The sequence below is a fragment of the Cimex lectularius genome, unplaced genomic scaffold, assembly GCF_000648675.2.
Source record: "Cimex lectularius strain Harlan isolate CLEC.00 unplaced genomic scaffold, Clec_2.1 scaffold215, whole genome shotgun sequence".
Lineage (NCBI taxonomy): Eukaryota > Metazoa > Arthropoda > Insecta > Hemiptera > Cimicidae > Cimex > Cimex lectularius.
This window is the reverse complement of record NW_019392799.1, coordinates 441,060-466,299: the sequence shown is the minus strand read 5'-3', so window position 1 is coordinate 466,299 and position 25,240 is coordinate 441,060. Positions and strand designations below refer to the sequence as shown.

Sequence of the window (25,240 nt, the reverse complement as noted above, 5' to 3'; positions counted from 1 at the left end):
TTCAAACAAGAAAAGAATAGCGTGGCAAAAGGTCCGATGTATATCCACCCGCGTTTCAGTTTTCTTTGAGGGCTGGAAGGAAGGCTGAGCTGGACGGGGTTGCCATGAGCGATTTGGAGTGAAATTTATCGTGGTGAGTGTGGGCCAGGTTTGGCATGTAGGTTAAGACGAAGAAGAAGAAATTAAATTTTATTCTTGGGCTTAAAGTCCCCTTGAATAAAAAACTACGTATAGAGCCTTATCTAGTCTCGTGCTCAACACAAATACAAAACAGCAATTACAATTACAAAATATATATATTTATTCAGATATCGTGAGATATATATATTGTAAACATACACTAAAATGGACTGTATAAAATGAAAAGAGAGAATTATGTTTAATAATACATTCACAAGTTTCGTGGTCCGCTTGACCAATTAATTAAGGTTTTCAGTTGAGATAAAAAAGTCAATGGCACGAGGGGGATTCGAACCCACGGTCTTCGGCTTGATACGCCGCTACTCTACCACTTGAGCTATCGTGACCTCGATCCACTCGGACACCAACCTCGCATCTTAAACCTTAATTAATTGTAAGATATTAATTGGTCAAGCGGACTACGAAACTAGTGAATTTAATAAGTTAAAATGAAGTATACTTCACTAAAGCTCTCCATGGCCATTTCATTTGACGCCGAGAATCAAATTGATTACACGATATTTGAAAAATGGCAAAAAGGAGGGAAATTCAAAAGGTGTGGTTGAGATGGAGGTTGGTGTGTAGAGCAGCGGCGTATCTAGCCAAAGATCTTGGGTTCGAATCCCGCTCGTGCCATTGACTTTTTTATCTCAACTAAAAACCTTAATTAATTGTTTAATAATACAGTTGATTTAATAATAATTTAGGGCAACTGGTGTTAAGGTGCAATGACAGAAGGTAATCAAATAGATGGGACTTCTATTTCTAAATAGACAAGGGTAAAATGGAAGGGTTGTGGCGGATAGAGTGAGGAAGGTGAAGATCCAATTAAAGAGGTTGGATGAACGGATGAGGAAGGATCGACTGAAATCCGTAGTTCTGTGTTTAGGAGTATAGGGAGCAGAAAGACTAAAACTAGTATGACGGTAGTATGCCGAAGAATATTAAAGGTTAGGAGATCATATATATAAGGAGGGGAGTGGGAAGATACTGTTTGGTAAAGGAAGGGGCCAAGGATGTATAGCGTGCGGTGGGAAGGTATAACCACGTCAGACGAAAATACGTATCAGTCACGTGGGACCTCGTTGGAGAGTCGAACATAAAGTGTACAAAACAATTCATTAAGCGCTTAAGTCTATCCAGCTCTCCAGTGAGTCCCCCGTCATCACCCATAGTCAAAGTGTGGAAAAATAAGAGAGGAAGATAGGAGTTGACAGGTACTAATGAGAATGGCCTGGCACGACGTAATTAATAGAGTGTAGAAAAGCAGCGGCCGGAGATCAGGAAAATTTGAGGTTTCCAGGATGTCGGGTCAAGCACAATCCAAAGACTATGTTAACGATTATATTCTATTACGAGGAGAAAGAAACAGCCACCCATATAATCACGGAGCAACCGCCCAATGGAGACATAACCTGGGATAATGAGAAAACTCAGGGAATTGTAGGAAGAACAGTTAATTTGCCTTGTACTTCTAGGGAGAAGTATCGAATCGACTAAACTAAAGAACTAGGAAAGTCCAATAAGCCAGAAACCTGCAGTGCTTGTGGAATAAAAAATCATGATTTCCTAGTATCATATTCATCATGAAATGTGTGGTGATTAGCGACCGTTAATCGATAATTATTCAGAAATCGTGAGATGCGGTCTGGTGTGATAGGTTTCAGAAAAACATTTTCTTTATCGTGCCAACGTTTCGATCTTTATTGAGATCATCTTCAGGGCCTGGGATTTACAAACATTGTTTACATTTAACAAATACGATAAAGTATAACAAATACGAGGCACGATAAAGAAAATGTTTTTCTGAAACCTACATCACACCAGACCGCATCTCACGATTTCTGAATAATTCATCATGAAAGTTGAACAAGAAGAGTTAATCCGTGAAAACGCGCCTTTAAACGACACACTTGAGCATCTAAAATAATAATTTAGGATGGTTTTTTATCATATTTTATTTTCTTTGGATGAAAATGACCGGAAATGATTGAAATTTAATATTTTTAATATTTTTTTACTTTTTGACCCCATTCAAAAATGAAAAAGGAAATCTTGTCTTTTGAGCTTTCTTCCTTATTACCTTTTTTTCGCAATAGCAGAGGTCATATCACCCGGGGTGCCGGTGTTTTTGAAAAAAAAACCATTTGTAAATATGAAGGGTTCAAATTCAGCGACCTTGCATTCGCAGTAAACCAAGCCACCCTATTTAGGTCTTGGTTGAGATGAAATGTATAATTAAGTTAAATAATTAATATGATCAATTATGACTACTAAATACATATATGGATTAATATATATTAATTTTGTTAAATGTGATATTTTATATGGTCCAAATACAATATTAAACTTTTACGTTATATGAATTAAAAGGTGTTCGAGGAATGAGTGGTTTTACTCATTTTATGCGAGAGATTTATGTTTTGCCATGATTATTTTTAGAGTGTATTAATTCATAGTTTATGATCTAAGTATGACCTTTATACATTTTAATGCTTGTTTTATTTCCTTAGAGGGATATCATTATGAATCAAAATTTGTAGCCATGTATTTTCTGTTACTATTTCGTTTGTTATTGACCTAATATTTATTATTAGCATTGGCTTATTTTTATACGTTAAGAGAAAATTGGCGAGCGACGATATTTTTCCCTGATCTTTCCCTTTCAGGCAGAACAGTATCGAATGGAGGTCACAAAAGGGGTGGTTCTGAGAATTGTCCTATGACGTCACGCAACTATCCCTCCCCCACCCTTAAAAACCCCACCACCCCCAACAACGATCTGAGGTGCTCATCCTTCAGTTGTGTGCATTGACTCGCCGCACGCGTGTGCTTTGTGTGTGCTGTCACGGGCCCCCAACTCTCTTTTTCGTCCTGTGCGTTGTGTGTGTTTAGTTTTGCCGTTTAATTTTGGATATCTACCGTTATGAGACGTAAGTATTATTACCGATTTACAATTTACAAAGAAGCTTATGGTGCTTTATACTATGTAGTATGAAACCGTAAATATATTTACGACAATTATTGGTGCTGTACGAACCTTCTTCGACCATAAACAATAATTAATTTTAGAAATGTATGCTTCGTAAAAAAACTCTCTTAATAAAATTAACAGAGGCACAAAGTTATGCGCTTATTTTGCAGCTTTTTCCATCCAATCAACCAGTTTTTGGTATTTTGGTATAATGTGCCTTTTGGTTTGACTATGGCAGATTAAAAACATGCTTAGGACGACACAAGAAAGAAAAATTGTATGAAAATGTTAAATTTGGAGTTCTATTGATTGGATAAGATTTTATTAATTTTGTATGGATGGCGGATGACTTACACAGGTGAAATCACAAAGGTTTTTTTAAATTTTTTTGTAAGATTGCCAAGATATTAAAAAATCAAATATTAATAAAAATAATATTTTTGTCATTTTATTTTAGCCTGCCTGGAATAGTGGTTTTATTAATCTGACTTGATTTTTTGATCAATTTTACGTCTGTACCCATTTTGTTTTCCAAAGAGGTGGATTTTATCATTTCGTTTTTCTCTTAAAGATTTGCAAAAGTTGTCTCGAAATTAAAGTCGCATACAGTTATATTTTTTATGAAAATCTTTAAAAATGTACGGACATTTGAGAAAAATTAGAAGGCACAAGGAAAGAAAAACCAACTTGACAATAATAGGAACAGGCAAACTTCGCTCATCTCATATCACAAATTTGTGATGAAAGTTTAAGACATTGGTAGACAACGATTTTCTTCCGAAAACCTAAAAGATGCAGGGAGAACCAAGTACCAGAGCACAAAATAATTTTAGGTAATGAAAAGACAGACCCACTGGCCAGAGGAGGATATGGAAGACCATATAGGACTTCAAGCAATTCTTTGAATAAGAAAAACAAACGGAATCCTCCATCACATAATGGATCCAAAAAAGACAAAAGGATAAGTGGATAAACTACAGATTTCATTTTTTTATAATTTGGCCATTTTACAACTTGTCTGAAGGAACCTAACATACTTAATCTTTTAAATTCTTTAGTCCTTTTTAATCGATAGTTTTTTAAATAAATCGTCAGGGATGATATTTAGGGTTCAGGTAATCTGTATTAACTCGTGTCTGATCGGTTTTATGTACGTAAATAAAATAGTATGATTTACGATGTCGTGGAAAATACTAGAAACCATACTCACTAGTATGCAACACAGTCCTAAATCAATGTGAGATCGCAGTTCACCAATATGAAAAATACTTAAAAATAGCAACGAGTCGAAGTGAAAGATCTAGGAGGAAATAGATCCACGAGTACATCTTGACTATTTCATGCTAGCTGTAAAATGAACTATATTCTTAACAACTTAATATAGCATCCTTTGATTTTTTACGAATTCAGATATTGAATAGAAAATATTAGTCAAGGATTAAATAATCAATAAAGTCGTGTTATTTATTGACGCCATTCGAAAAGATTGAATGGACCCGTATTCGGGACGATCTTTAGACTTTATTGATAGGTGTTGATAACACAGGACGAGGATATTAAACGCTCATTTAAATAAAATTCAAGGGCTTTTGACACGAGTCAAAAAATAAACATTTACTTGGTTCCTGATAAATATAAATTAATTAATCCAATAATGATGGTTAATAAACTGAAGGCGGTGCACATGGTAGAAGTGTGACCTACCGCCCTTCCACCATGTGGTCACCCCTATGTCCTTTCCGTTAATTAGAACTGATCATGAAGGAAGAAGCGTCTACTGCTTATAACTAAAGGTAAATAACACTTCGGTTCAATGATAGTTGTGGTCGAAAAATATCTTTCCCCTTGATAAGTTGCAAAAAGACAAGAGGCAGGAGTCGCCGTCCTTCTACACCGAAACGGCCCATCTGTCCTGATTTTACGCCCTAGCTGATCCAGCGATTCGTGGAAAACTGTTTAAAAAACAGCGAACCTTCCTGGCCGTGACATAGAGCGGAAAGTGCGAAGGTCAGCTCGGACCCACCTGGCACCACAAAGTCGATACTGGTTGTTCGCATCTCGATCGGTTATCGAGAAAATATGCTCCTAAACATATGAGTCAATCAAGTTTAAATTCAAAATCAAATTAGTTATTGACTGATTGCAATACCGTATTAGTACTAATTTACAAAGTAAAGTAACCATTAACCGTCAACCATTAAAGTCGCTTAACGTGAGTTACAGTGCACGCGAGGTTTTGTAAGAATCAGTTGAAAATTTTTACTAAATCATGTTTTAATTATTTATTGGAGGGTTTATTTAAGGATTACTTGTATTAACGATTCTAGCTCAATATTTACAACAAAATATCACATGCTGTGACATGAATTCAAATTCGTAGGTATCAGGAATCAATTATCATTTCACAGTTTGAATTAATATGGGTTTGACATAACAGAAATTTGATATTTCTTATGTTGAAATCGTACCTAACCGATAGATTTATGGTGCAATGATTTCGGAAATAAAACCGATCCGGCGTTCCACAAGGGTACATTATTGGTCCCGTCCTGTATAGTCAATACATATCATAATGGTGATATGCCAATCCGCTCCAGCATCAAGTCAACTTATCCAGACGATACGGCGATATATGTACCAACTCGCAACCTATTCTAGCCAAAATCCACAAGCTAAGCTCATCAAAATTTGGGGCGAAAATAGAAGATGAAATTGAACCAAGACAAATGCTTATAAATCGCATGTACATTTAAAAAAATTACAGACATCCACACAAGAGAAATACTTAGGACCACACCGAGCAGACTGACGTGGAATCCTCAGGAGACTGAAACGACAAGGACTATACAGAAAACTCCAACAACTAAGAAGATGCCTGGATCAAACATGACTGTAACAAACTAAAGCTGTAACTATTTGGACATTCGGTACAACACTGTAGTCAAAAAGCCATCCGATATCCAACCAATCCAAAAGTCCTCGGAAAAATTCTCCCAAGCTCTTGTCTACGTCTTTAACCTCACCATCCACAATGACTTCTACTGTGCCTTCTTTCAGGATCTATTCCTGCTACCCGATTTTCCTCTTAACCTTTCATCTCACCCTAATCCTTCCGTTTAAGCACTTTATACTATCTTGCATCCTTTGAAATCTCCACTCCTCTTTAAACTACGTTCGCCCAATTACTCCCTTGTTCTACAGTAGCAGTGCTGGGCGTAGTGCCAGTGATATGACCTAATGAAAATCATTGCACAAATTTGAAAGGTTTGAATGTAGGAAACAAATAAATTAATATTTAAAAAAATGCCAGGTAAGATTAAAATTTTGTGATTCCTCGTTCTGTATCTAAAGCACACGGTTGAGTCCCAATTCATCAAGGAATTTGATTTTGTTCAGTATTCCTTCTACGGTTACGTGTCGTAAATTCCAAATTATTTTCTCCCGCGGGTAAGTAGTACCACCGGTGCGAGGGGTCACTTAAGCTTCTTCGAAGAATCTGCACCGTGTTGTACCAATCTTCTTCTAATGCCCATTTAGTCCGCAGTATCCTGTTGAAAATCCTGGATCTAAGTTTTTCCTGCTTCCTTTCATGAATTCTGTTGCTTCTTTCCTTCCACAGATTGTTAGGAGGTTCTTGGATTCTTTGTGGCTAATGGGTGAACCCTACATTTTCATCTTCATTTTTTCTAAGGTACTCATTGATACTGTGAATCCCTATGCCGGAAGGGCTCAGGACTAACAGCGATACAGCATCCCCTTTCCTTCGTTTTCCTCTCCTCATCCTGGGATCCAGTAGAGAATAAACTTTATTTGGCAAACCTAATTTGTTTGATTTAGTTTTGCAATTCAACACCGTTTTCGAGCTAATGATGTTTGAGTTTATTGCTTTGTTGGCTGTCTGGCTATCTGAACTGACTTCACTTGGAAGATGCAGGACTGGTGCGTGTTGTCTCTTCAGCTTCTTCGAACAATCTGTACTGTGTTGGTTTATACCAAACATTTCAAATGCCAACTCAGTCTGCCTGCCACGTTAGGAATCTTCATAGGATTCTGAGTCTTTTCCTGCTTCTTTTGATGCGTTCTATTGTTTCTTGGTTTAAACATCTCTCTCCTGGATTGTTTGTGTCCAGTGAGTGAAGTCCTACGTTTCGTCACTTTCACCATGTCTTCTTGTCTATGCTCATTGATAGTATGGACCCCTATGCCACAAAAGGGCGCTGGGCTTCTCAAGAGAGTAGTGCCAATGATAGGTCATAGTGAAAAATCATGGCACAAATTTGTAAGATATATGAATATATTCAGGAAAAAATATTATAAAAAGAAAAACATTTGTTAAATAACAACAATAAAAATTATAAAGTTCGTCGAAAAACCAAGACCAATACTAACGTACAAGAGTAATTTAATGGGGTAAAAAACGTTCTAATTTTAGATATTATCGTCAGAAAACGGAAGGAAAAATATTCAATGTTATCTGCAGTATTGATAAACGCGTTGGGTATCAGGTTGTTCTCGGTATGCCCTACTCAGGAGGCGAAAGCGATACTTAATCGGAGGATCCACCGTGATATCCACTAACATGTGAATTTCATCATTCCCGGCGCAGTGAAAAACATAAAAAGTGTAATTTTTATGGAAAAGGTCACCTGTACAAATAAGTCGCAAATCCAAATTTTCCTCACACAAAATATACGCAGCTCGTTTAATTAAACTCGGTTATAAAAAAATAATTTTCAAAAATGATTTTTGAGTGCAGAAAATTAAATTGAGCTGAGTGAGTAAAAGTAGTTTTGTTTTGACCGTTAGTGGACATGGACATGCATAGACACGTTTGTGGCTGCTCAACTCAGCCTTGAACCCATGAGCGAGGTGCGTTGTCTCCCCTCCAAAGAACTGCTTCAGGTAAACAGCTTTATAAGGCCTCATCTCCCTTTCTTAAGGTATAACTTTGTTCTCCCTCCAGATCTACCTCTTATGCAACAACTGTATTAATTTGAAGTCAATTAATAACATACAATTTGATATAATGAAAATTATCGTACGTGCAAGCATAAAAGAGCTATTATTAATTAAACTTCAATCAACTTGCTATAGTATTATAAACTAAAAAAAAACCCAACTAATCTGCTGCATTTTCCGTCTTCAATCAATAGCAACAATTCATTAAGTTAATAAAAGAAATTTTTTTTATCTGTTTGAGTAGTACTTGGGTAAAAAATCATAAATGTACATAATTATATACAGGGCAATTCACAATTCGTACTACAAAGTTTGTCAGGTGCTGCTACACCTCAAAAACTACAAAAAAGTTCGTATGAACCATGGTCTGATACTCAACCTTTGAGCAGATATTCAAATTTTTTGCCACTATTAATCATTTTTGATAAAATCCAAAAAAAGCAGTGACAGAGGGTTAAATTTCCTTTAAAAAAATACCTTTTGGTAACGAAACAAATATTAAATTTTTTTTAAAACTGCTAAATTTAAAATTTGAAAAACAACCGTATTTACTACTTCGTTGGAAAATTCTTAGGTAGAGCTTGGCAAATTTTAGAACAAGTTGTTCGTTTAATAAGCTACCTAGTATACCATTCTCTTTAATTACATCAAGCCAAAAATGCACACATTTTATGCTAAATGAAAAAAAGTGGTGACGGTGTGAAAAACGCGAAGTAGTGTTACTCTAATAATTTAACTTTTTATCCAAAATTTATTTCTCAACTTTAACTTCATAAAGAGTACAAAAATGAAGGAAAATGAAACAAATCACTTAAAAAGACGATACGCAACAACCGAATAATAAAAAATTGGACCAAATATGTACACTAAACATACACAAAAAAACAATACAGAAGTTGTAAAACCCAAATTTAATTTAATAAAAAAGGCACACAAAAAATGAAACAGATCCCATAAAAAGACGATAAGCATAGCGAACAACCGAATCATAAAAAATTGGACCAAATATCTATGCTAAACGCAGACAAAAAATAAAAACAATACAGAAGTTGTAAACCCAAATTTAATTTAATAAAAAACGCACAAAAAGAAAGACAAATGAAACAGACCCCATAAAAAGACGATAAGCATAGCGAACAACCGAATCATAAAAAATTGGACCAAATATCTATACTAAACGCAGAAAAAAAAAAGAAAAAAAAACAATACAGAAGTTGTAATACCCAAATTTAATTAAATAAAAAAGCACAAAAAAATGCACCGTAATTTACCTGCTTTGGTTGTTCACTATGTTTATTTCTATTTTTTAATGAGTTTTTGTGTTGATTTTTTTGAGCTTCTTTATCATGTCAATGTTGGGTTTTAGAAATTCAGTATTGTTGTTCTTTTTTGTCTGTGTTTAGTATAGATATTTTGTACAATTTTTCTGATTTGGTTGTTCACTATGTTTATTGTCACTTTTTTATGTGTTGATTTTTTCTTATTTTTTGGTGCTTCTTTATTAGGTTCAAGTTGGGTTGTACAACTTCCGTATTGTTGTTCTTTTTTGCCTGTGTTTATATAATATTATATACTTATATTTGTTGTTATTTTCGTTTTTAGATCATTTTTGTCAGACTATCCCATGTGTTTAGTCTGTAAACACGTTTCGCCTTTTCGCCATCTTTTAATAATAATAATTTTTTATTTAAGGCTTATGCCAATTTTACAATACAAACAACACTGCAATAACAATATATCTATAATATTATTATAGTCGAAATTTATAAATATTTTATCTTACGTAATTGCAATACTTAGAATTGAAAATATCTTTTGTTTAAAATTATATAATAAATACCTCTAATGAATTTATTCACCTATATGCTCTTACTATTAGTGCTTAAAATAAATAATTACAGCCATATAGCCAAAAGCAAGTGATATTTAATTAATTTTGCAGGTACATTTAAATAATTTATTGCAATAGCTCAGGGTTCTGATTATTGTTCAGTAATTTACATAAAAATTGTAACAATATTTACAGGGTGATTTTAATTTCTGGTCCCCCTTATACTTTTTTATTGGGGCGTTTTTCGTTAAAACCTCGAGACAAGCAAATTTTAATATTTGTATACTTTCTCATCAATCAAAAAGTTGGATGTGTGATGAAAGGTTTTGTGATGTTTTTTAATTTGGAGTAACCGTTCTCTTGTTATTAGCACAAAACTATTTTGAAAGCGTTTTTCGGAAGAATGGCACTACTCTTCTACGAAGAACCAATTTATTTATTTTATCATTTTAATTTATAGTAAATAATTGTTTTGCATGTTTCCAAATTTCGCAACAATTTCATCAAATAACATCTAGTTAAAATTGTTCTTTTAGTTTTTAGGCTTTTTCGAAGCTAGAAGTTAAAAAATCAATTTAAATTTTACAAAGCCAAATTTCAAAAAAGCCTAAACATAAATGAATAATTCACTAGATTTAGTGGTCCGCTTGACCAATTAATATATTTTAATTAATAATTAATTAATAAAAGAATAATTTTCATTCATCTTATTTTTATTATACCAATCGAATAAATCGTTTAAATCACATAATTCAGTGCTATTTCCGTTCAGTCAAGTCCCTTTTATAAAACGTTCATAAAAGATTCGGCTTAATCCAAAAGCAAGTAAAAAACCCCATCAAAACAAGCGCGTATTTTTTAAAAATTGATATAATGTTTACTAACTTTAATATTTATTGTTGTTTGTGTCCTTAATGACAAAACTAGGGCTCCTACCTTTAAATTTTACTATTGTACATTATCTATCAAGGTATGGTCTTCAAGAAAAAAGCAAATTCAGTTGTTACTGCCAAGCTTTCTACCTATTTTAAGGTCATCATCTGGGCAAAAAATCTACAGATTGACATATTATTTTCAGGTGATTTCAAATTTCCTTGAAAACCGACTCAGTCCTAATATTGCCAAGCCAAGCCTTTTTTTCAGGAATTTTGAGATCGCCTGTTTAAAAAACTTATATGTCAATCTATAGACCTATTTAAGATAGTTTGGCCCTGATGATGACAAAATAGGTCGAAAGCTTGGCAGTAATAACTGAATTTGCTTTTTTTTCTTCAAGACCTTGATCATGATTGTTCGTGAGAAAAAAGTGCTCGATACTTCTAACATTTATTATAAATTATATTAGAAAAATTGCAGCTACGACGAAAGTACAGTAAAGTAATGATAACGTGGCTTATTTTTAAGTTCCTACTCTACATCTGAATAGATCGACCAAAGGCTACATAATAAAGTCAAATCATGCAGATTGCGTTAATCTCATTCCAAACCACAAATCCGAATTATTACAAAAATGGTTGAGTGTGTGAAGAGATCCACAATCCAGTGAATTCTTGGTATGTTATAGAATAGTACAAAGCACCTTGCTACGGAGTGCTACGAATAGGTAAAAGCAGGTGTGCCCGGAGGGAGCGCCTTGGACCTATCCGTTACCTGTTGTGCACAATGACCTTCCACAAACGACAACGTACCGTCGCATCGTCATCAATTCTCTAGCAACAAAAACCACAAATTCAAAACCTACATCCAAAAGACTAAATCGGCAAAGTATTGGGAAAATTTCGGCTTACTGTATAACAAAATAATCTATCGAAATGATAAATTGAGGTTGAAAGCTAATATAAAAACCGAAACAAAAGGACGATTTTAAAGTGCAACTTCATCGTTTATGGATATTTAAGCACCTCGACCACGAACCATCCGACGGTACGTATAAGTGCGTGGTGGTTAGTGACCGTTAATCGATAATTATTTAGAAATCCTGAGATGCGGTCTGGTGTGATGTAGGTTTCACAAAAATATTTTCTTTATCGTGCCAACGTTTCGACCTTTATTGAGAGCATCTTCAGGGCTCAAAGTGTTTGTCTTCTGTGTAATTGTGCCATTCTTGCGTGTCGTGTTGAGAGTGCCCAACAATTACACAGAAAACAAACACTTTGAGCCCTGAAGATGATCTCAATAAAGGTCGAAATATTGGCACGATAAAGAAAACGTTTTTCTGAAACCTACATCACACCAGACCGAATCTCACGATTTCTAGATAACGTACGTATAAGGCTCAAGTTGAATAACGGATGGTTCGCGGTTGAAGTGCTTAAATATCGACAAACGATGAAGTATTTACAATTCAAAAACCTGTCGAACAAAATGTAGCATTAAACTGAAGTGCCTGCGAGAAATAGCCAAATCAAGAAGATATTTCATGGACGAGCTTGGTCAAATCTCGACGAATTGTCTTTGGACAAAAATAAAATTATATGAGCATCAATCATTTGTTAGCCACTAATACTTTCAATACATAGATAAATACGTAGATAGATCAAGGTGTTTATTTAATTTTTTTACGAATTATATAATTAAGAAACAAAAATAACTAAACACATTAAGGCATGGGCAAGCTTGGTCAATTTCGACTAATTGTCTTTGGACGAAAATGAAATTATAATAGCATCATACAATTGTTAGCAAGTAGTAGATAGGTATATAGATAAAAGTGTTTATTTAATTTTTTTATGAAATATAAAATTAAGAAACAAAAAAAAATAAAATTAAGAAACAAAAAAAACTAAACACATAAGGCATGGACAGGCTTGGTCAATTTCGACGAAAATGAAATTATAATAGCACCATACATTTGTTAGCAAGTAGTAGATAGGTAGAAAGAAAAATGTTTATTTAATTTTTTACAGAAGAAAAAAGTAAGAAAAATATAACTCAACAAATTAAGAATGGACAAGCTTGGTCAATCTCGTCGAATTGTCTTCAGAAAAAAATAAAATTAAAATAGCATTATGCAATTGTTAGCAAGTACTACTTTCGATAGATAGATGTATAAAGATTTTTTTTAACTTTTCACAAAAGAAAAAAGTACCACAACATTAAGACGTGCAAATTTGCAGTAAAAGAGAAAAATTAAGTGAAACTAGAAGGATTACCTTATATGTATAATAATAATCATACTTTTCAGTTTATACATTTTTAAAATATTTATATTAATATTTTTATTGCATCCGATTCATAACACTTCCCGTAAAAGCTGTTCAAGGCTAGAGTTTCACTACGTGATGGATATTGGATAAAGCAATTATCGTGCAAGTGACATAAACGTTTGTTTTTTCTCAGTTCAGTGTGATTTTAACCATCAATTTTGATAAATTTTGACAGTTTTGATCACAAACGTATTTTGATGTGCTATAAGTGGACTTGTGTATTTTTGTTCTCGTTAACATCAGTAACGCTAGATCGTGCTAAAATGGAGCCTGTCAATCGCTTCTACTTTGTGTAATCGTTAAACAAAAATTTGTATTAAATGATTACAGAATTAAAGTGGAAAGAGATGAAAGGCTTTTCTAGTGTACAACCTGTTTCATAGTTGAAAGACACCTGCTAGCTTTGACTTGAGGCAGTCTCTCACCAGGTGTTCCCCCTCTTCCCGTAGTTTACCTGTAGATGTCCTTTGAGTCACAAATAGGGAAAGACGGTACTTAGCTACCTGAGCTTTCTTACCGGAATTCAAATACAGGTAAAAAAATCTGTTACCTTGTTAAAAAATAAATAAACAAGGCGTTTGATCTTATAAAAGAAAGTTTTTTACTAGTAATATTTACACGATTTATGATTGGGACGATCGAAAATTTTTTATATTACTAAGGGGTTTTGACAAAAAGAAAGGCATTTCAATGTAAAGATGCCAAAGGTGAAAGGAGAGAAGCAAAACAACACCTTGGACAACAAGCTTTCAGATAAATGATATCTAAAGATTCATAAAAACATTGGAACAATAATACACCGTTCATATAAATTGGGGTTTAGTTATTTATTATTAAACAATTCTGGCCAAAACTGTCACATGGTTGTTGGACATGGACATAAAGTAAGTAGTACTACTAGGGTCGTCGACGTGGCCGTGGTCAACGCAGAACTCTCGAGCGTTGTTGGTTTTTTCCTGCTCGACTGCTTTATTTTACTTTTTTCCCTATGTGCCAGCCTCTCGTTGGAACGTCAGGTCTTGGTAGAAAAAATAATGATGACATATTTACATATGCACAAAGTCTTATACATACTAATGTGTGTTTGCGGCCACATCCGAAGCACCGGCATGGCCGGGAACCCGTTTTTTTAATCATATATGAACATCCAAATTTTTTTCATGTAGTTTTATCGCAACTTTAAATTTTAAGCACTTCAAATTCTTATAAGGCAATGATGAGAAACACTGAACAACTTGAAACAAAATTTTTTAATTTATGTATTATGATTTTTACAATTGCGATTTTTAGTCGAAACAAGCAAATGAGATAACAGATATAGTGACAATCCAGCATGTTGCAAATGGTAAGAGAAGTCACCCATCAGTGACCCTACCTCAAATTGAGTCAATCTCTCAGAAGAGATGCACTGTGCACTGTGTGGAAATTGGTGGGATGTTGGTACATTTTGGACAAGTGAATTTGGGTGAAGGGTTAAATTTTTGTTAGTTTTTATACCCGGATTTTATGTCAATTGTAAATGAGATTTAGAGTTCATTGTGGATTGTTAGATTTGAAACGTAGAAGAATTTTTTTGGTTAACCCTAAACTTCAATTCAGTCCCCATATCGGGATCAAGGGGGTTTTGTAAATCGTAAGTTTGTTAGTAAGGATGTGTGGTCAAATAATCTAAGGAGTAGTAGCGTCGGTTAGTTTCCTGCCTTTTCACTGTATGGGATGCTACGATAGTCTTTTGTCAATGTAGTCCCAGGTAGCGCACAATATCTGAGGGTGGAATGGGTTTTCCATTGAAATTGACTGTGAAACAAGTGACATTACAAGGAATGTAAAGGTGGTGTAGTGGTTTAGTTTCGTTAATTGTTATTCTTCGTTTACGAGACAAAGACTGGATAAAGTTTAAATGACGTTGGGTGTCATGACTAACTAGGGGTCAAGATTAGATTTCAGGATTCTATTGTGAATAGAAAAAGACCTAGGACGCTGCCCTGGGAGACACCCGATTTAATAAATATTATTCGATTGCTTTTTATACAAAAAATTTACACATTTAACAATTTGAATTGAAATTGAACAATTGAAAGATGTGGTGATTATTAGTGACCGATAATCGATAATTATTCCGAAATCGTGTGATGACGTCTGGTGTGATGTAGGTTTCAGAAAAACATTTTTCTACACGAGAAGAACCAAGAACATGGGATTGATTATATGAACAAATTTCAACTACATTTGGACACGAAGTTAAAAGTATTCTGAAGGACATCGCCAGCAATTAGAAGAAACTCGCATCGACTATCAACCAGAGAACTTTTTGCTGAAATGCAGACAACACAAGGCCCTGAAGATGATCTCAATAAAGATCGAAACGTTGGCACGATAAAGAAAATGTTTTTCTGAAACCTACATCACACCAGACCGCATCTCACGATTTCGGAATAACAATTGAAAGATCTGGCAGGTACCTGACAGACCACGGGTATGGGAATGGAGGAGAGGAACCGGCCATTGCCGGAACACTCAGTGTTTAGGAATGTTGGTAGAGGTTTAGTGTTGGGTTAGGAGGTCACTAGGACTTTTTAGGCGGCGTGGAAGATTGTTAGGATGGAACGTTGAAGAGAGGGCTAGAGCTTGTAGATCGGTTGGGAGGAGAGCTTGGATCGGCAGCAGGGAAGAATGAGATGTCAAGGTCATTCTTGGATGATTTGATTAGAAACATTGGAGCGTTGAGAATGTGATGAATGACTTTTGCTTGAAAGGGTTGGATTCTTTGGATGTTGGATGGCCTCGCTAAACGTCACAGCTCGACTAAAGTCCCAACGGTCTAATTAGTGTCTTGATTGTTGGTGGATTACTGTATTCATTGTGGATTTGGTCCAAGTATCTTCAGTTCAGTTCTTGTCTTTTTTGTTTTGTGTGTGTTCCATGTAAATCTGCTGTCCAAGTAGAACCCAAGGAAGCGGATTTGGTTTGAAGTGCACTGGGTGGCAGGTACTTCTACGTGTGAACGTCACGTGCTCTTTAGTTCATTTAGCTTCATAGACGCCACCGAACACTCCAGTCGGTAATGAGGTCTAGGTTATCTTAGATCGCTCTTGCTGTAAGGTTATAATTGAAATATAAGAGAAAAGGAAGCCCTCGCCTGTCAGATAGGATTTTAATAAAAGGTACGAGAAAAGAAGAAAGCCCTGGAGCTTTAACAGCAAACCAAAGTGTTATAACCGATCGAAGAAACAAAATTAAAATCTAGCTCACCATCTATGAATAAAGATTTCTCATAAAATATAGTCAATGTATGTAAATAATCCAATAAATACATAACAAAATAGTTAATCATAGTAAACGAAACGACCGCGATGAATATTTCGCAATCAAAGAAACGATATCGAATATGAATGGGAAATTGTATGCAATTTAATAAGAAGAAAGTTTATTTATTTACATTACTGTATAGGGGACGTATAGGGACAAACAGCTGAGGTCATCACCTCTGCATTTCTCAGCCTGCAGCCATTTGGGCATCTCGATCTGACCATCCTTTTGAAAACTATGTCGATATCTTAAAATGCAAGCCGATCATTTACCTCAGGTTGTCAGCTACAGGATAAAACCTACAAAGTCATTCTGGCTAATAACTTGTTTTACCCTCCAGACGTCACACACTCATTCAAATGTACTCGATATTCCTCGGGGCATGGTTAAGCAATCCCTTCCTTTCGCGCTAATAAATTATATTCTTACCAATAAATTATCATAAACAGAACATTTAGATTATATACATTACAATAATATTTTGATACTTATATACTTCATAAAGACAGTTATTTATGATCTTACAAAGAAACATACATTTTGAATGGTATTTTTTTGATGTTTAGTTTTAAGACATGATCTTTTTTTTCTGTTTGGTATGCATAGTCGGGATTAATGTGAGTCGGTTTATGATGATTGCAGCAGAATACTTTTTAATACCTTAAATGTTTCAATTCTGGTAACATGGTAAACTTCATAGTGTTTATTATGTTGTTTGGTAATTTTTGTATAATGTGATAAGGCCTACAATTATTTTTAGATAATTGTCCTAACTGAGGGATTTTCAGGTCTGATAGTCGAGGAAGCCCGGTGCCTGCTCGCTACCGGTATGAATCGATTGCCGAATAAAAATTCAACCCCTGCCCGACGCAGAGCTCACTTCACCCCCTGCAACCCTAACGTCAGACGGAAACGATCGATAAGCTCGGCTTCCCAGAATTCATCTTCGGCATTAATCGTAAAACCACCCCCGAAAAACATTAGCCCAAATTTTGTTCCTAGAAAATAAGTTCCAATATTTTAGTAATTAATATGCTGTAGTAGTTTTCGATTGATGGCATAACTTCTATTCTTTTCAATACATGTGCTCCATGCAACTTTCTTTTAAAAGTTAATTATATCTTTCCTCTTGGTAGTGTTATTTTTTTAAATTTGTACTAAGTAACCTTCAAATAGTTAACATTTATAGCACATATATAAAAAATTAAAAACAAGAGTGGAGAAAACACCCATTGGTAGTACTCCAATGATACTAAAATGTTGTCTGTTCAATGAATACTTTTGTCATTATCTCTTTTACTATCATCTCATCCTAGGAGATCTCGCGGCCATCGGTTCTTCAGTCAGCGAGGAGGTTCGAGGGAATTCGTCGGGTTGCGAGATTTCTGGTGTGCTGGTTTACTGTGATTGAAAGGGTTTTGTGAAATTTGCGGTAACGGGAACGGATTTCATTTTGAACGAAAGGAATAAGTCATTATGTATAGTTAGGTTCGATACATAAATAGGAGCATCTAATATTTTTCGTGTACTCTCTCTCTCCCTCCCTCTCCTTCTTCTCTCTCCCTCACTCTCTCTCACTCTCACTTACGCTCACTGACTGACAGACTCACGCGCACACATTCACACTTTCTCTCTCTCTCTCTTTCTCTCTCTCACACACACACATACACTTTCTCTCTCTCTCTCTCATTCACTCGCTCGCTGTTTATTTTACTCTCCTCTCCTCTCTCTCTCTCTCTCTCTCTCTCTCTCTCTCTCTCTCTCTCTCCCTCACTCACTCTCTCTTACTCTCACTGACTGACCTGACTCACGCGCACACATTCACACTTTCTCTCTCTCTCTCTCTCTCTCTCTCTCTCTTATACACTCGCTCTCTGTTTATTTTACTCTCTTCTCTCTCTCTCTCTCTCTCTCTCGCTCTCTCTCTCGCTCTCTCTCTCTCTCTCTCTCTCTCTCTCTCTCCCTCTTTCTCTCTCTCTCTTATACACTCGCTCTCTGTTTATTTTACTCTCTTCTCTCTCTCTCTCTCTCTCTCTCTCTCTCTCTCTCTCTCTATCTATCTATCTATCTATCTATCTATCTATCTATCTATCTCCCTCTTCCTCCTTCTCCTTTTTTCTTCCTCTCCCTCTCTTCCTCTTTCTCTTTAATGATCGCTTGTTAACATTATTCTTGTCGTCTTGTTTACTGCATTCAGCCTATTAGAAACTTAATGACGTTAGCCTTTCTTGGTAGAAATCAAGCGTAATAGTGCAAATAGAGAGGCATCGTGTATTTTGCTAATAAAATGTAATGCAGTTTAAACCAACTTTATGTCATGCAATCAAATCATAGGCCGAATGCATAGGCCAAATCATAGGAAAATGTGTAGTCCTACGTATGAATTTGGAAAAAAAGTTTCCCAGGCTATGAAAAAATCGGTTTTTTGATTTAAAACAAAAGTTGAATTTACTACCAATCGAAGGAGAAATATTTCTAAAACAATCGTTACAAAGAAAACATAAAAATACGTCACGGTCTAGGCGAACTGTATAAAATCGATGCCGCCGTCAAGCATAAGCACGCATTTATAAACGAAAATAGATCCAAGTTGTACATCGTTCTCAAGTAATAGTCAGACAACTATTTTTCCACGAAATGGTTGGCAAAAACAGTCTAATGATAACAAAAATATATGTTTGAAATAAGGTCTCAAAAACATAATCCGGGCAAAATAATCTCGTGAAAGGAAGACCTTCGTTTGATAGATAATATGAACGATTTTGTTATGGTCCCATCATTAAATTGTGAAACATTGAGGAGAGACTTGGAAAATGATTTATTATTTTAATAATAATATTAAATAATAATTGCATTAATAATTAATTGATTGATTATTTTTATGCGAAATATGGTTGAGAGACCAGACTCAATAAACCAATTAAACTAATAAAAGACATTTACACTACCCAGAGTACTGGATAATTGGAGTAGTTAATTGGGGATAAACCCTACCATTTAACTTTTAAGGATAAACTGTCCTATTCACGCTAATAATTACAATCACACTACACGAGAGTGTGCGATATCCCTCGGGGTAATTGGGGATAAACCCTGCCATTCACGCTAATAAATTACATTCAACAATCCCAGAGTATATTCCTCTTAGTAACGGGTGATAAGCTTTCCTATTCACGCTAATAATTACAATCACACTACCCGAGAGTCGCGATATCCCTCGGGGTAATTGGGGGTAATTGGGGATAAACCCTGCCATTCACGCTAATAAATTACATTCAACTACCTCAGAGTACTGTATTTTCCTCGTAATAACTGAGGATAAATCTTCCCATTTACGCTAATAAACTACAATCACACTACCCGAGAGAGCTCGATATCCCTTGGTATAATTGGGGGATAAACCCTGCCATTCACGCTAATAAATTACATTCAACTACCCCAGAGTATTTTCCTCGTAATAACTGAGGATAAATCTTTCCATTCAGGCTAATAAATTACAATCACACTACCCGAGAGTGCTCGATATCCCTTGGTATAATTGGGGGATAAACCCTGCCATTCACGCTAATAAATTACATTCAACTACCCCAGAGTATTTTCCTCGTAATAACTGAGGATAAATCTTTCCATTCAGGCTAATAAATTACAATCACACTACCCGAGAGTGCGCGATATTCCGTGGCGTTAGTGGGAATAAACCCTACCATTTATGCTAATAAATTACATTCAACAATCCCAGAGTGTATTCCTCGTAGTAACGGGTGATAAACTTTCCTATTCACGCTAATAATTACAATCACACTACCCGAGAGTGCTCGATATCCCTTGGGATAATTGGGGATAAACCCTGCCATTCACGTTAATAAATTACATTCACACTATCCCAGGGTACTCGATATTCCTACATACTATAAATCGATCCTTTTGTAAAAAAGATAGTTCCACATTTTACTGTGAGTAGGAACTATTTTTTTAAAAAAGGGATTGAACACCGCACTCACTCCATCTTTCATCATTTCCACTACAAATCGTTCAAACTACTCCAGAGTTAAGCTTTTAATGACTGAAATGAGGATTTAAAAAATGAATTGTTTCTATGCTGTCCAATAAAGAACATTTTGATTTGGAAATATTGTTGCACCTAATAGTTAATAGTTCAACCTAGTGTTTTCAACTTTTTTTTATAGTAACAGGTTGTTGAATTCTATTGAGTGATTAATTCGTTTTCATTTCCAGGATGCATACACCAGATGAAGCAAAGGGCATGACCGCCAACCCGCCACTTTCCCTCGCAAACACATCACTGCCCAGCCCAGACGAACAAAATCTGAGTAATAGGTGTGTGGAAGTGAATTTAATCATTTACTTATAATGATAGAAACAAAATCATGAATATTTATTAGGCCTTTTTTAAAACTGACGAGCACTTCGTTAGTTACGCTTCTGTAATTTGCCGATTTCTACCTAAATTATGTTGACATCGTAATCTTTCCATTTGGTTGTTACTATAAAAACAGATAAGCTCTGTGGTATTTTTTATCGTAGTAAAATTAATGACATTCCTTTGATAACATTAACTTTCAAATTCTTTTCGATCATAGACTGTGCTGTAGAAGCTGTTGTGTGACGTTGCAAGTTCAAGCTTTACACCCGATAGCCACATGAGAAAATAGTCAATCAAGTAAATGTGTCTTAAAGTTTAAATTATGTCTTGTTACTTGTTAGAGTTAGTATGATAGCTCACTAACGAAAGCCATAATTAAGATAACGTGTACTATCAAATTTGTATTCAATTAACAATAAAAAAAAGCCTATTTTTCATGATTTTAAACATATTAAATTATTTATATATTGTTAACTTCGGATAACGCTGAATATTCATTTTGTAATCTGAAGGGACATTCTACGCATCGGCCAAACGTACTAATTAGTAGAATGATCCATGTGTCAATAAAAATGAAAATTTTGTCTAGCTGCAGTAGTTTATTGCCATTCCATTTGGTAAAGTTTAAAACAGGTTTTATAGCTGTGATGTATACACGGCATTTTCGCTAATACATTATTTTACAATAAACCCTTGAATAGAATAACAATCACCGACTTATCAGAATGAGTGTAGTGAACTTAGGTGTGAATGTATTTATTTGTGCGAGTGCATTATAGAAGTTAGTTTTAGGCTAGATTTTTGCATGCGTTTTTTTAAATTAAATTATTTTCAGAATTACTAGTTAATATTTATATTTATTACATTTCCGTTTGACATTTGGGTTATAAACGTTCAAACTGTGTCCAACGTTCTTTCGTCAAAGTCCGTAATTCTGTAGGCGAGTGACATGTAATCAACATCTCTCTTGGTCGAATATCTGTCATTCGGAAGTTATCTAGTCCCAAGAATAAGGTGTTCCACAGCTTGGGTAATTAGGATTATCGATATTCATTTAAAGATACGCTGTTATTTCCGTGGTCCTTAAGTGCCATGGTATTTTTAAAGGTTGAAGGTACGTTTGTAATGTGCGAGCGACATGTGGACGGGCATTATCGTACATTAAAATAAGATTGTTGCCGATTTCATCGAAGATAAGAAACACATGATGTTCCAAAATTCCATTGGCTGTCAAAGACCCTCCACGAACAACAAACAACTATGTGCGAGTCTCCAATGAAATTCTCGCCCAACACCATCACTGAGCTACGTTGAAAAGGTCAGCTCTGGGGAAAATTACAGACTTCGTACCTTTCATTCGCCTTCTCCACACTCTTTCACGCCAATCTACGCTCATCTGTAAAAAGTGCAGCAGACCAATCGTCCAAAGACCAATGGCTGTATTCTCGAGCAAATGGGAGCTTCAGACTTTCTGGTCAATTCTGGTCCTCTTATGGGGCGAAAAGCCATCAGTCCATACTGATTTTATCTTCTTCGAGCAGTGCGTTCAGAAATTTGGACACCTCGAACTTCCTGGAGTTGATGAATCGCTTGAACAACAGTAAGGTGCTGGTTTCGCAAAATTCTTAAATTCAAAAAACAGTCATCCTGTAGTTCTGTTACCCTAGGTCGTCCAGAACCGGGTCGTCTATGGTAGGACCCAGTTTCTCGAAAAGGCATCTCGCAGAGTTTCGTAGGGAACTTCGATGGCAATAGCCGCATACCTGATAGAACGTCCATCATCAAAAAATGCCACACCACGCACAACATCCTCAGCACTTAATGGCATTTTTAAGTTTAAAATTTGAAATTAAGAAAACGAAGATTAAAACTTTACAGTATATTGTTTCAGAATTCAAATGAGACTGAATAAACACTGAAAAAACCTTTACCCATATTTTGGGTTAAGGATTAAGTGTGTTTATCTCTAATTCATATTCCCAATTTGAAACATAGCATAAACAAATATGTATTGGTAAAAACAATGAGACAAATTAAGAGCAGAGTTTTCTTTTATCGAGAAAATGAAAAAAAATCAATTGGGTGGAATTTTCTGCCTGTCGGTACATTTTGGCCCAAAACTGGTGTTTTCTTGTTTTTAAGTTTCTTAAATCTCAATTCTGTCCTTTAATTAAGTAAATATGGGAACTACATTTGCATCTACCGCGGCTGTGTGATAATAAATCGTCCTATACCCTCGAATAATTCTCAGAGCAATTTTTCTTTGAGTACTTCGTAATTTTTTAACATTATTTTTTTTTCTACTGCGGATCCCCATACAGGTTAATAACGGAAGGATTGCTCCTTTACAATGACTTCACGGGCACCCTATCCTAGTCCCCAGTACATCTTCTTTCATCATGAAATTATGTTTATTAGTTGCCCTGCTTTTTCACGTAATCTTTCCATATGTAATTTCCATAATAATTTTCTTTACAGCCACACACTCAAGGGCTTCGGTTCTTCAAACTATGGAATCAAGTCATGTTCACCGATACAGAACGTTTTGCCATTTTTCGTGATAAATATTATGTAGAACTTAGGATTTGCTGGGATTGAATTCAATTTTATTTTCGACCGACCATTTCTCCACCAAGTACCTACACTGATTTGCCATCCTTCCAAGATCATGTTCTTCCTGCGCAGCAAACACAATCAACAGGTCATATGCAAATGCGAAGTCCTCGACCCCCAACAGGAAAGTCCAATCTAAGAAGCGTGCCAAAACCCTGGCCCAATACAAGACTCTTGTGGACATCCTTTAGATATTGTAATAGAGGTTGTTGAAAAGGTGGAAAAACTATTTTTAAATTAATTTTTGCAAAGGGCGTAGAGGTTTTTGGGACATTATAACCACTTGTAACAATATTGTATTCCAATCAACAGCATCAAATGCACCCCAACATTGAAATTTAAAAAAAATTCTCTAATTTCGTGGTCCGCTTGACCAATTAATATATTACAATTAATTAAGGTTTTTAGTTGAGATATCGAGAGTAGCGGCGTATCTAGCCGAAGATCGTGGGTTCGAATCCCGCTTGTGCCATTGACTTTTTTATCTCAACTAAAACCCTTAATTAATTGTATTAAAAAACTTGATTTTATTTAAAATTTTATTTTTCTATTATATTTCCATTTTCGTAAAAGTTCATCAATCTCTGCCTCCAATTGCTTAGCCGAAAGTCCGCCATGCATATGAAGCCAGTAAAGAATTCTCACGTTCATGAGCTTTTCTAATATTTTCCCCTAATTAATAGAAGACTAATTTAGATACGTCTTGTTTGTGTTCTTTACGCGGTTTGATAAGCAAGATGATGTTAAGTAATTTTTTTGGAAATCGACCTTTCTTTAAACATAGTTTAAACATGGCTGTCACACTTAACTTATACCTACTGTAAAAATTTTCTACAATAGTTTTGGTTAATCCGTAAGTTTAGGTGCTTCGTATTTGCATGCGTTGGAAACTGAAATGACCGACATGTCGAAAACGCCTAACCACGTTGGCTCAGGATCGATGATCTCCTGGGCACCTGGCTTAAGGGGGATGCTAGCGACCCATCATCATAACGGGGTAGGTGAACTCCCCTGAGGTGTAGAGCCCTTGGGTCAGCATATCGAAGTGTGACATCAAAATGTATCTTTTTACTAGTACATTAAAAAAAACCCACCTCTGCTACTACTGAAAATAAAGTAATAATAATAATGGAGAAGTAAGAATGTACGACAAGTAAAAATCAATAAAAATAAAAAGAGAGCTTCAATGGTCAAGTCCTCTAGTTCTTGGTAAACACCACAATAAAAAAAGTCAGCAAAAGTAGAGAATTGTTTCTAGAAGGATAGGAATATCAACAGTGTAGATATCGTGTAAAGGAGAAGTCCAAGAATGCTCCCTTGAGGGACGCCAGTTTGTATAGAATAGGTAAAAGATATCTCTGTACCCTGTCAGAGAGGTAGGATTTTTTGATCAGGCAGTAGGTAGGATGGATTTGATTGGTAAGCCCTTTGTTGAACATGCCCTGAGTCCGTCCAGACTCGCGGGTTTTTGATCTCATATACTCAATGATATGTTCATTTATTCACCTCACTGAAGATGGTTCAAAGTCGAAACGTGTTTTGGTGCCGGTTCAATGTGTTCGCTGACTTAAAATATTTATCTTATATTTGGGAATATACGTAAGTTTTTGGAACAAAATGTAGTTTGCCTGGATGGCTGGGTCGCGGGCTAGAGTTGACCTATCCTCGTCGATTTTCTTCCAACAACTATCTTAACACGTTGAACATACATGAATTATTTATCCTCTAGAAATGTATGTAAAATAAAAGAATCTTATTTCGATGTTAAAAGGCTGGGCAAAATT

The 25,240-nt window shown here is 35.3% G+C and overlaps 1 protein-coding gene across 1 annotated transcript in view; it reads left to right on the top strand.

Moving 5' to 3' along the window:
- Positions 1-2,989: 2,989 nt before the first annotated feature.
- Positions 2,990-25,240, top strand: part of LOC106663798 (mitogen-activated protein kinase kinase kinase 13-B) — a 41,686-nt gene continuing 19,435 nt past the window's right edge. Inside the window, exons 1-2 of the mRNA XM_014388891.2 lie at positions 2,990-3,113; positions 20,696-20,797. Of these exons, the coding sequence (XP_014244377.1) occupies positions 20,697-20,797 (101 nt within the window). The 5' untranslated portion in view covers positions 2,990-3,113; position 20,696. The remainder of the gene's footprint in view (positions 3,114-20,695; positions 20,798-25,240) is intronic.